The 13,351-nt window shown below is 41.0% G+C and overlaps 1 protein-coding gene across 2 annotated transcripts in view; it reads right to left on the bottom strand.

The window, feature by feature from the left end:
- Positions 1–13,351, bottom strand: part of slc4a1ap (solute carrier family 4 member 1 adaptor protein) — a 155,417-nt gene that overhangs the window by 20,894 nt on the left and 121,172 nt on the right. For both annotated transcript variants that reach the window (XM_087983468.1, XM_043687239.2), the window contains exon 12: positions 4,059–4,172. In XM_087983468.1, coding sequence (XP_087839594.1) covers positions 4,059–4,172 — 114 coding nt within the window. The remainder of the gene's footprint in view (positions 1–4,058; positions 4,173–13,351) is intronic.

Raw genomic sequence — 13,351 nt, 5'->3', positions numbered from 1 at the left:
CTATGGGCCAGCCAATTCTCTATCCAGACAGCCAGATTTCCCTGTTTCTCATACCCCTTTACTTTCTGAATAAGCCTACCATGGGAATCTTATCAAATGCCTTGCTAAAATCCATGTACACCGCATCCACTGTATACCTTCATCAATGTGTTTTGTCACATCCTCAAAGAATTCAATAAGACTTGTGAGGCATCACCTGCTCCTCACAAAGCCATGCTGGCTATTTCTCATCAAACTATGGTTTTTCAATTAATCATAAACCCCGTCTCTCAGAATCCTCTCCAATACTTTACCCACCACAGAAATGAGACTGACTGGTCAGTAATTCCCAGGATTATCCCTATTCCCTTTCTTGAACAAGGGAATAACATTTACTACCATCCAATCATCTGGTATGATTCCAATGGATAGTGAGGATGCAAAGATCATCAACAAGGGTGTAGCAATCTCTTCCCTCGCTTCCTGTAGCAACTAGGGTATATCCCATCTGGCTCAGGAGATTTATCTATGCTTATGATTTTCAAAGTTTTCAGCACATCCTCCTTTTCAACATCAACCTGTACAAGCAAATCAGTCTGTTTCACACTGTCCTCAGAAGCGTCAAGTACCCTTTCAGGAACAAATACTGAAGCAAAGTATTTATTAAGGTCCTCCCTACCTCCTCCGACTCCAGGTGCAAGTTCCCTCCCCATACCTGATCGGCCCTACCCTCAGCCTGGCCATCCTTGTGTTCCTCACATAAGTATAGAACGCCTTGAGGTTTTCCTTAAATCTACCCGTGAAAGCTTTTTCAGGCCCCGTTCTAGCTCTCCCAAGTCCATTCTTCAGTTCCTTCCTGGCTATCTTGTAACCATCTAGAACCCTGTGTGATCCTTGCCTCCTCAACCTTAAGTAAACTACTCCTCTTGACTAGATGTTCCACATCCCCTATCACCCAAGGTTCTTTCAACCTACCATCCCTTCCTTGGCTCAGTGGGACAAACCTGTCCAGCACTATCAGCAGGTGCTTCCGAAACAACCTCCACATTTCTGTTGTGAATTTCCCTGAGAACATCTGTTCCCAATATAGGTGCCCTAGTTCCTGCCTAATAGCATTGTAATTTCCCCCTCCCCCAATTAAATACTTTCCCATACTGTCTGCTCCTATCCTTCTCTATGAGTATAGTAAAGGTCAAGGTGTTGTGATCATTATCAACAAAATGCTCTCCCACCAAGAAATTGGACACCTGACCTGTTTGGTTGCCAAGCACCAACTTCAAAATGGCCTCCCCTCTATTCGGCCTATCTACATACTGAATCAGGAAACCTAACAAAAACTGCTCCAACCGAATTATTTGAACTAAGGAGGTTCCAATCAATATTAGAGAAGTTGAAGTCACCCATGACAACAACCTTGTTACTTCTGCACCTCTCAAAAATCAACCTCCCAATCTGCTTCTTTATGTCTCTGTTCCTATTGGGGGTCTGTAGAAAACTCCCAATAAAGTGACTGCTCCTTTCTTGTTTCTGACTTCCCTCCTCATTGGAACCTTGTAATCAAACCCTCCGCGACAACCTCTCTTTACGCAGCTGTGATACTAGGCCTGATTAGCAATGCCACTCCTCTACCTCTTTTACCTCACCCCTATTCCTTCTGAAACATCTAAACCCTGGAACATCCAAACCCTGGAACATCCAACAACCATTCCTGTCTCTGTGATATTCAAGTCTCCGTAATGGCCACAACACCAGTTCCAAATACTGATCCATGCTCTCAGTTAACCACGCTTATTCCTGATAGTTCTTGCATTAAAATAGACACACTTCAACCCCTCACACTGACTGCATCTTTGCCCTATCAAGTGCCTATCCCTCCTCACACACTCTTTGCACGCTGCATCTCATTGTTTATTACCTACTCCATCATCTGATCTATAGCTCCGGTTCCCACCCCCCGCCAATCTAATTTAAACCCTCCCGAAGAGAGTTTGCCGAGTTCCACAGTCTGGAATGTTATGACATCTCAGGTGTTCATCCAAATATTTTTTAAAGGTTGAGTTTTCCTAATCAACTACCCGCCTAAACAGTGCATTCCAGACTCCCACAAATCCCCTGTAAACCTCTGGCCTTTCACTTTATGACCCCTTGCTGTTAATCCTTTGACTAAGAGGAACAGCTGCTTTGTATTTACTCTGTCCTTGTTCCTCAATCGTACACACCTCTACCAGGTGCTTCCTCAACCTTCTCTGTTCCAAAGAACACAACCTAAGCTTATTTAGCCTCCTTCCATAGCTAAAATCCTCCATCACAGGCAACATCCTGGTGATTGTGCTCTGCACCCCTCCAGTGCAATCACATTCTTCCCATAGTGTGGGGACAAGAACTGTACATAGTACATCATCTGTGGCCTAACCAAAGCTCTGCAACATGACCTCCCTGCTCTTACAATCTATGCCATGACTGATAAAAGCAAGCGTCCTGAATGCCTTCTTAACTAGCCTATTAACCTGTGCTGCGATCTTCAGGAATCTGTGGGCAGGCATCCCATGATCCCTCTGCTCTTCAGAACTCTGTAATGCCTTGCCATTTATTGAGTATTCCCTTGTGTTGTCCCTTCACCCCACATTTATTACAGTTAAATCCATCTGTTACTGAGATGCTATCCTTTTTATATGCTCTGTAGGTGGAGTATCAGTTGGGACTAGCTTGATAATCTCAGAAGACCACTGTGCACAGGATGCATGAAACAAAACAAAATTCTAACCTTGAGCAATCATCTGTAAGTACAGTGGCACATTTCTGCATCTCCAAAACATTAGAAATATAGTTACACTCCCTCCTGTAGTTTTCCTATCTCCTTTGGGCACCAACTTTACTGTGAGATCCCTGGCATCTTGTTTCGACAGTGTCAGCAAGCTCTTCAGCCAAGGCTGCATATCACATCCAAGCTTAATTGTCTCCTAATCAAAAGCCTAAGTACATAGCTCAGCAGCATAGCAGGCAGCAATTAAAAATGGAAATCCTGCTGGTTGCCCTTTCCCTAGCAAAGAATGACATGTGTCATTATAGGTCTCTGGCTGAGATTAGTTAACTTAGTGATGCAGAACGGATTGCGGTTTCTTCTAGTCTACGCTTCTTCGGCAAGCATGCTAAAGGTCAGTGTCAAACCATTTTGAGTGGCTTCTTTCTCGTGATCATTTTCTCTCCTATTTTCTGTCTTTGAAGGCATGAACTAAATATGTTGCAATTGGCACTGGGTGCATTACTCCCCCTGTTCTTGCTTACACTTGTGCAAATATCTCTGGAGAGTACATATGGCCAACTTAACCACATTGGGCATCACAGATTAATTATTCCATTCTCGCTGGAAATTCATCCACAGTTTCAGGAAGAGGTTGCTAGGTAGCAAATCAACCCAATTTCCCACAAGCCTAATTATAGCTCTCAACGATGACTATAAGATCCCATCAACTGCTTGTCTGATGATCAGTGAACTCTGTGGAAAGCAATTAACAACTAACTCACTGGGAACTAGTTTTAATCTGGAAATCTCCTTCTTCCTATGGTCCAGGTAAACACATGATTCATAAACAAATTTGTGGGCCGAAAGGCCTTTTCGGTGCTCTATGACGCCATACTTCTATCAACCAACCTCTGGGGAAGAGATCCCATCCATTTGCATTCAATTTTTAGAACTCAAAATGTGTTTTTTTATGAAACATTCTCAAGTCTGATATCCTTTGGCTGAAGTGAACCCTTCTCAATTGCCAAGTCCACTTCTTGACTTTGTCCACATGGTCAGCTTACCGGGGATGGATGAGCTTTGTAAAAAGACATTTGCTGGGTTAAGGCCTGCATATCACCAGACTGGTTAACTGAAGACAAGGGGGTCCTAAGCAGCATTTAATCCTAGTCAGTCAAAGAGATTACTGTGGTACAGATATTTTACTTCAATCAAACAAAGCTTTATGTGAAACCGAACATCATTTCCTCAATCAGTTTTATACAAACTTGACTGTTCCAAGATTTTTATTCAATATGTACAAAACTAAGTGGTGATGTGTTTAAGTTGACTATACCTGGCATCAAATCTTTTGATGGAGAGTTAATGCAATCACCCCTGTCTTCTGTTGAAGGAACTGCACCATCCTCATCTCCTTTTTGATTGGAGACCTGAACCAACAGTGCGGTTTCTATTCAAGGGAGTAAAGCAAAACAGATCAGTATATTCTGTGTCAGATGTTTGCGTGCCAGACTTATTCGGTTGTTGTTATTGAAACTGCACAGTAGTTAATCCCACTGAAAGACATTTCAAATGAATTGCAAAATCAATATCTGAATGGTCTTGCGTGAAATTATCTAATATCACTCGGAAGGTCCATCCTTCAACTGGCTTAGTCAGGTGAGAAATCAGCTAGGTTCCGATGAAGAATTTCCATGGATCATACAGTACATTTCATGGATAGTGGTGCAGGGTAGTTGCTTGTGTTGCGTTAAGGGACCTAATAACTCAGATTTGAACTCCAGCGTTGGTGAAGAAATAACCTAATCTCATCTAATAACAGAATTGTTAAGTAAAGCAAGGGGATCAAATATGAAAAATAAGCATTCAACATTTGCAAGTGGAGCAGTGGGAAGTTACATTTTATTCTCAAAGCCAAGAATCCTGCAAGATTAAGTCACCAATGAGGGCCATCGAGTGGACAGCGGACAGAGTTCACATCTTAGCATGATGTAGTTCTGGAGATAGAATGTGCTGAGGAAAATGTGGTTGATCAAAACAGGGATGACTACTTGAGCCCAAGGACTTCCCTAAACTATTGCTAAAACCTGTGTCTCCTTAAGTGCTTGGTTATCACAAACATACTCTTGGTAAAAACATGCTTCTAGATGTTATTTACAAATGAATGAAGTTGGATACTATAGCTCAAAAGAGTACATGGAAACACAATACTTTGAGCTACAATTTAATTTCCTTCAATGGAGCTTTACAACGCAAGGAAATCAATATTTTGACAAAACTATATATACTTTTTTAAACAAACAGAAGATTTTTCCACAGGCTATATTTCGGTGTCCCTGACAGAGCTTTCTATTAACCTCAGCAGGCCAATAAAAGGAGCTGAGTGCTTCAGAGAAGCTGCTGAATTGGAGAGCTCACTGAGACCATTCTGAAGGTAAAGAAGTTTTGTTTTACTAAATTCCCTGTTGGACATAGTGATTATCACATATTTATTGTCCTTTCCCTCCCTCAACTTAACTTGAAAATCAACTTGAGTATGTAAAAATGAAAAATATACAAGAACAGAAGAAAGAGGCAAGGAACTGGAATGGGAGTACACAGGACTGTTCAATGAGCTAATGCAGGAACCCTGCTCAGTGCTGTAACTCCTGACTGTCTAATCAATATAGCAGCAACAATGGCCTCAAACTTCTCTGCTAAAAGTTAGGTATAAGTGTAAATCCTGTCTCAGTTGATGAGAGGAAGACTCTTCTCTCTGATGGCTCTCAGGATCTTTAAAGTGTTTGGGCTACATACCTGTAAGTCCTTGTGGAAGTGGGACTGTATATAAAAAAAGATTAAAGTTACAATCACACTTCCAGAGAGCTCAAGTATGAGTGATTTTGGAAGCAAATAATCATTTGGCTGCTGTACTGCAGTCCCTGCGAGGGGGCAATTGAGATACATACTGAGGCAAAAGAAACTTCAATTTGCAATTAACTAACTGAGGAATCTCTGATGCTGACACTGGCTCCTTAAGACGTCCCAGCATCTTTTAAGTTTGCAGACCTCGAAAGCTTAACAAAAAAAATGCTAAAGTTCAGCAAAAATAATGATTTCGTCATTATGCATGAATTAGACAGTGCCTGGTGCTTGTAAAGACATCACTCCTGGTGAACCTCTCAAACTTCCATTGCAAGTTTGACTAACAAACTGCTAGTATGCAAGACAAGGAACCATTGCTTTGTTCTTATGCAGGAAAGTACAAAAGCATATGGGGAGGCTTTTTTCAAAGCCCTCACTAGCTATTTTCATGCTTTATTTTGACACTACTCCAAACTTCTACATTTTTAGTACGATGGGAGCGAGTATGAACTAAGGATATCATGGATTACATTTTTTGGGCAGCTTATTTGACAACTGCTTCCACTCATATAAACATTAGAACTGCATACTTATCAAGGTAATACACATGACAAAATGTGACACCATGCCACCTAAGGAAGTAGGTTGTTCTTAAGGAGATTTTTAAAAGAACAGAGAGAGGCAGAGACATTCAGATGTTATTGCCATGTTTCCAGTCTCCAGTGACAGGATGAAGGTAATTAGAGATGCAGAGAAGGCCAGAACTGGAGAAACAGAGTTTGCAGAAAGGGTTGGGTTGTACAGAGGCTAGAGATAAATAGGGGCACAGCTGTGGAGGGACTTGAGCACAATTATAAGGTGTTAATACACTGGAAATCAATGTAGTCTGGCAAACACAGGGCTGATGGGTGAATGGGACAGGATAATGAGTTAGAATATGGATTTTTGAATAAACGAAAGTTATAAAGGGTGCAAACAAAGGCATACATGGGTAATTATAGGAGAGCACTGGATACGTATCCAAATCTAACAAAGACATATATAAGAATCTCAACAGGAGATAGGTAGTGGCAGGGCAGAGCCAAGCAATGGTACAGAGGTGGAATGGGAAGCTTTGGAGATACAGAGGATGTCCAGTGAAAATTTAGTTTTTCATGAACTTGGAGATAGATTAAGATAGTTGGATGACAACTGGCAGTGAACCCATTTCAACCATAACTGACAGCAGGTTCATCATCCTGAGCAGAATTCAGCAGAACAGTAACTATCTGTTTGCTACTAACATCAAACACAAATTTGAATGGCCAAATTCAAAAGATTACTAGACAGTTGAATGCTGATGTTAATTTAACCAGCTTAGTATTTGTTCAAGCTTTTCATCGTGCACTCAGCAGGACAATTCCCAAGAAATACCAATGTGAAGGGAAAAACATTTTTATACTGTATGAGAAAACAGAGCTGTTTAGTCAGCAAGTGTACTCTAATTGGTGTTGCCATGGAGAATGCACCAATTGGATGATGACTGACAGTTTAATTTAAACCAGGCAGGACAACACCGATTGGTTAAAACATTGCCTGGAAAAATGAACCAGAGAATATCTGTCACTTATTTTAAGTTGAAATAAGCACAAACCGTGTTCATGCTGGAGGACACTTGTGGTGCTCTCATATCTGAGCCAGGAGGCCCTGGCTCAAGTCCGACCGGCTCTATTATTGTGTGATAACATCTCTGAGTGGGTTGATTAGAAAATAGTCCTGTATAGATGCTGGAAGGCTATTGTGGCATAGTGGTGGTGTCCCATCTCTGAGCCAGCATGCCCAGATTAAAATCACACCTGCTCTAAGGAGTGTATAACATGTTCTGCCAGCAAAGAACAGGGCCTTGCGTATTAATATGTAGCTTCCATCATGCATAGGTGCATCATAGCCTGACTTACAATCTTAAATTGGTTGTCAGTGCATGTTTTATAAAAAAAACTCGGTATCCTTTAGCAAATGCTATCAAAGTGTGAATCAAGTCTAATGTTGGACACTCCATTTTATACAAGACTGATCTGTACGTCAATTCAACTTACCTGATGCAGTTCTAAATCCCCCAATATCAAGTGATCTGCTTTGCGAGTGTCAATAGCATGGGCCAAGATAGTGCATTCCTGTCATAGAGATGTACAGCATGGAAACAGACCCTTCGGTCCAACCCGTCCATGCCGACCAGACATCCCAACCCAACCTTGTCCCACCTGCCAGCACCCGGCCCATATCCCTCCAAACACTTCCTATTCATTTACCCATCCAAATGCCTCTTAAATGTTGCAATTGTACCAGCCTCCACCACATCTTCTGGCAGCTCATTCAATACACGTACCACCCTCTGCATGAAAAAGTTGCCCCTGACGTCTCTTTTATATCTTTCCCCTCTCATCCTAAACCTATGCCCTCCAGTTCTGGACTCCTCGATCCCAGAGAAAAAACTTTGCCTATTTATCCTATTCATGCCCCTCATAATTTTGTAAACCTCTATAAGGTCAGCCCTCAGTCTCTGACGCTCCAGGGAAAACAGCCCCAGCCTGTTCAGCCTCTCCCTGTAGCTCAGATCCACCAACCCCGGCAACATCCTTGTAAATCTTTTCTGAACCCTTTCAAGTTTCACAACATCTTTCCGACAGGAAGGAGACTAGAATTGCACGCAATATTCCAACAGTGTCCTAACAAATGTCCTGTACAGCCCCAACATGACCTCCCAACTCCTGTACTCAATACTCTGACCAATAAAGGAAAGCATACAAAACGCCTTCTTCACTATCCTATCTACCTGCAACTCCACTTTCAAGGAGCTATGAACCTGCACTCCAAGGTCTCTTTGTTCAGCAACACTCCCTAGGACCTTACCATTAAGTGTGTAAGTCTGCTAAGATTTGCTTTCCCAAAATGCAGCACCTTGCATTTATCTGAATTAAACTTCATTTGCCATTTCTCAGCCCATTGGCCCATCTGGTCCAGATCCTGTTGTAATCGGAGGTAACCCTCTTCGCTGTCCACTACACCTCCAATTTTGGTGTCATCTGCAAACATACTAACTGTACCTCTTATGCTCGCATCCAAATCATTTATGTAATGACAAAAAGTAGAGGGCCCAGCACCGATCCTTGTGGCATTCCACTGGTCACAGGCCTCCAGTCTGAAAAACAACTCTCCACCACCATCCTCTGTCTTCTACTTTTGAGCCAGTTCTGTATCCAAATGGCTAGTTCTCCCTGTATTCCATGAGATCTAACCTTGCTAATCAGTCTCCCATGGGGAACCTTGTCGAAAGCCTTACTGAAGTCCATATAGATCACACCTACTGCTCTGCCCTCATCAATCTTCCTTGTTACTTTTTCAAAAAACTGTCCTGCATTGTTTTTTGTTCTTAGGCTATTCCACCCTATCCTGAACATGAAAAAGTGCTTCCTCATTTCACTCTTGAATATCTAGCTCTAACTGTAATTCATGACTCCGCGTTCTCAATGCTCTCACAATGTGAAACAGTTTCTCTGACACCACTTCACTCTTGCATTTTAAACTGCTCCACCAGATCACCTCTCAATCCTCTGTATTTACAGGAATACAGCCCAAGTGCAGGCAAAAAACCCCAGAAATTGCCGGAGAAACTCAAAGCCTTACAGCATCGGTTGAGAGAAAGCAGAGTTAATTCTTTGAACTGAAAGTTCTGAAGAAGTGTCACTGGACTTGAAACTATTAGCTCTGCTTTCTCTCCACAGATGCTGTCAGACTGATTTTATCTCTCCTATATTTTCGGTTTTTTTTAGATCTTTAGTTCTTTGTTTTATTTTACCATACCTCATAATGCAATGATCAAAGCTTTCATATTACGCTGGAGAATCTGCACCATACTCCTTCCAAGGCTATAGATTTCCAAGCAGAAAGCCAAGAAGTTCCAGAAAAAGGTATCACATCAAAAGAGAAAAGCTAATAACATGACTATTTGACAGAGCTTTTACCTCAAACTGTCACTTGTCCTTTCATTTGAAGGCTGACAAACTGGCTGTGCAAGTTTTTTTGATTTCCATTCCGATTTTCTAGATTTACAGAACTTTCATTTCTATTTTTCGTAAATTTTTTAAAGCTTCAAACCAGTTACTCATGCTGCAAATGAAATCTAGGTTGAAACTTATGTTTGTCAGCAATTTAAGATTTTACAGACCAACGATGGACAATGTGCTGGGCTGACATGTTGAGAAGAATGAAAACATGAATAATTGAGGATAAAGCTTACACTTGAATTTAACATTACAGAACTGGAGAGCTTAGTCTTTGCACTAATCAGTTTGCATTTAGAATGAATGGTATTTAGTATGGGAATTCTCTTTGGGACAGGAAAGTGTTAATCCTGTTAACCATATCATATCAAAGGTAGGAAGGTTATTTTGTGTTTGGAAGCCTGTGATCAGTGGTGTACCACAGGAGTTGGTGAGGGGACACTTGCTGTTTATTATGTATATTAAAGATTTAGAAGTGAATGTATAAGGTATAATTAGTAAGTCTGCAGATGGCACAAAAAATTGGTGATGTTGTTGACAGTAAGGAGATGGTCTCAGGCTCCGGTCTGACATTGATCAGTAGGTAATTTGGGCAGAGCAATGGAATTTAATCGTGATTAGTGCAAAGCAATATATTTTTGGAGGTTGATTAATGGAAGGATTTACACAATGAATGATGGATTCCTAGAGAGTAACAAAGGAACTCTGATGTATGAGTCCATAGATCTCGGAAGGTGTCAGAACAGGTAAACAGGGTGGTGAAGATGGCATTGGGGATGCTTGCCATCATTAGTTGGGGCATAGAATATTGGAGCAAGGAAGTCTTGTTGCACCTTTACAAAGCATTAGTTAGGCCACAGATAGAATATTGCATGCAATTTGGGTCGCTACACTATCGTAATGAAATGGTTACACTGGAGAGGATGCAGAGGAGATTCATCAAGATGTTGCCTGGGATGAAATGTCTCAGTTATGAGGGGAGACTGGACAGGCTGGGTTTGTTTTCCATGGAGCAGAGGACACTGAGGAGGAGAGGGAAATCTGTTTGAGGGATATGTTCTAAACTTCTCTTCTTACATTTCTTCTCTTCCTACCTCCATGACCGTAGATGTAGGAGGTAATGTTTTCATCCATTAGCTTGTAAATTATGCATACACACATATTTAGCATAACTTGGCACAAAGGCAGATATGGCCCAAGGGAAAACAGATAAGTTTTTGGCAACAATGTCAATCTGGATCCTGTATTCTTTTCAAAAGCACCACTAACATTAGAAATTAGGGCAAATTGACTTTTTTTTAAAAAACGCAATGGCTTGTTCTATTTGGAATGTTTTTGATGATTTTAGAATGTTGTGGGTTGCATCAGCTATCAATTGATATGATGAAACTTTTCGCAGTCATCAAAAAGTTAGCAGAGCTTTTAGAGCATGTTGTTAGAGCATGAAGTGGATTCAGTGAGACAGAAACTCTTAAGAACACCATTTGCTTTGTCGGCTTCGCAATTACAGAGCATCAATCTGGTATATGCAACAGCCTCAGGGAAGAGCTGCACCATTGCTGGTGTTCTGGTGCGATGAGCTCAAACTGCAGATTGAAGCAGGGAGATTTCTGATTCAGAAATCACACAATGCCTAGAAGACAGGACAGAATCCATTCTGTTAACTGTTGGGTGCCTCAGGATTCCCTAGTGACAATGGTCCCATTTTCCAAGCTTGTGGCAGAGTGCCTGAACTCAGCTCCATAGCACCATGCTCAACTTTGAACAGAATTAAAATTCAAAATGCAAGAAGTTATCAATATGGAAATTTAGTTCAAACAGCTTGGGATGGAAATGAAAATCCAATCAATGCAACGGGACTATCAGAGTCATACAAAAACCCACGCAGACAGTAGGTTCAAAATCTAATTGTTCCCTCTGAATGTTCTTGTTTGCAAGGCTGGCATGAAATCTTCCTATTATGGTGAAGTAAGGTACTTCTTGCAATGTTTAATCAAGGTTGTCACTCGGTATATTTATCACTACAAATTGCTCTCAACAATTGTGACACATCTGTAACTACTTCAGCTACTTTCACATATAGCTTGATCTGATCTCTTCAGTCATTGCATGAATTTGGGAAAGATGGCTAGAATTTACATTTGAATAAAGTATCTAAAGACACCTTCATAGCATGCCAGTTCATTTAACAGTCAATGAATTACTTTTTAAGTTTGTCACTGCTGTTATAGGATAGCTAATTTGTGTGTGGTATAATTCCACTTTCAACAGATGAGATGAAAGGCAACTATGTGGTCTTGCTGTTCTGCTGAAGAATGTTGACCAGGATGCCACGAGGAGTCCTTGAGTAGGAAAGGATCACATTGAGAATTATCATTGGGCATTTTCTCCTCAACAGTTTAAAGGCATATTGTATTGCATAATTATATTATACTGGAAACCTGGTAAACATACCAGTTTAATTTAATAATCGGCAAATTATGGCATCAATATACCAAACTAAAGTTAGTTCCAAGCAATGCCAAAGCAATCAATGGAGTAGAGAAACCTCGAAATATTTGTTTCTGAGAGACTAAGAATCCATGTTCCAAAGCTGATAGCATAGATGGTGGAGAAAATTGTGGAGAGATTTAAAATTGGAGTTTCATACTAAAACGGAAGTTGGGAGAGGAAACTGGTAGAAACTGTTTCTAATCACAGGTCTTATTTTAAGGTAACAGACCAAAGAGCATGGAAAAATGAAGAAAACATATTTTTATTACGTGTTATGCTGATCCTGGATACATTACTTATAAGACTACAGGGAAAGATCACAAGCATGGGATTGATTGGATAACTCTTTCGGAGTGACAGCATGGCATAATGGGATAAATAGCCTCCATCGGTCCTCGATTCTCAGAACTGCCCTCCTTTGGACAGCCCATTGCATTTACACTACCATTTGCTAATGGCAACAGGCCATCTGACTACTACTGTGAAATGCTGTGCTTCCAAGACAGTTTTGAATAGGGAAAAATGAGACTAAGTAATTTAGAAAGAAGTTACTGTAGTTTTGCTCTGCTAGTTATTTTTAACACTGTTGATGGCCTTTAGTAAGTAAGATGTGTGTTGCAACACGAAGTAGAAATACTGGAATTTCAGAAGATTTGAAACATTAACTCAGTTTCTCTCTCCACAAATGCTACCAAACCTGCTGAGTTTGTCCAGCATTGTTTTCATTTCAGATTTCCAGCTCGGCAGTACTTTGATTCCATCAGATACACTGGACATTCAGTCAAAACCTTTTTTCAGTTGCAAAGTGGAAATTTAGAAACTGTGGTTTATTTTCCCCATTTTCTCAGATCAATCTCCATATTTTACCCTCTTTCTCAATGAAATCCATTAAACAGCACAAATTTTGTCAACAACTGTGCACTGCGGACAAGAGTTAAAACAGAAATAATTCAGAACTGTCATGTGGAACTGCATCAAACCACTAAGTGCTCAAAAGTGTTGATGCTGATGTGAGGGGGTCTGAAGATGCTCGAGATTTGAGGGTTCACTGAGCACAGCAGGAACAGTAAGCAGCTGCAGGAAGAAAACATAATTTCAATCTGCATTTGTTAGCCTGGGGTTTGCCTAACCAAGTCGAGGGGTCAGGTGGTAGAAGAGGGAAGGGAACGCTGAACTGAATTGAGCTGGAGACGAGTTGCTGTGTCTGCTGAGAGGGTTGGGTGAGCACAGCTAATGGGGAGTCCCTGCACCA

This window comes from Chiloscyllium plagiosum, unplaced genomic scaffold, assembly GCF_037043375.1.
Source record: "Chiloscyllium plagiosum isolate Xiang-an unplaced genomic scaffold, Cpla_swu_hap1 HiC_scaffold_3, whole genome shotgun sequence".
Classification (NCBI taxonomy): Eukaryota; Metazoa; Chordata; class Chondrichthyes; order Orectolobiformes; family Hemiscylliidae; genus Chiloscyllium; species Chiloscyllium plagiosum.
The sequence above is the reverse complement of the archived record's forward strand: the minus strand, read 5'-3'. Positions and strand labels throughout refer to the sequence as shown.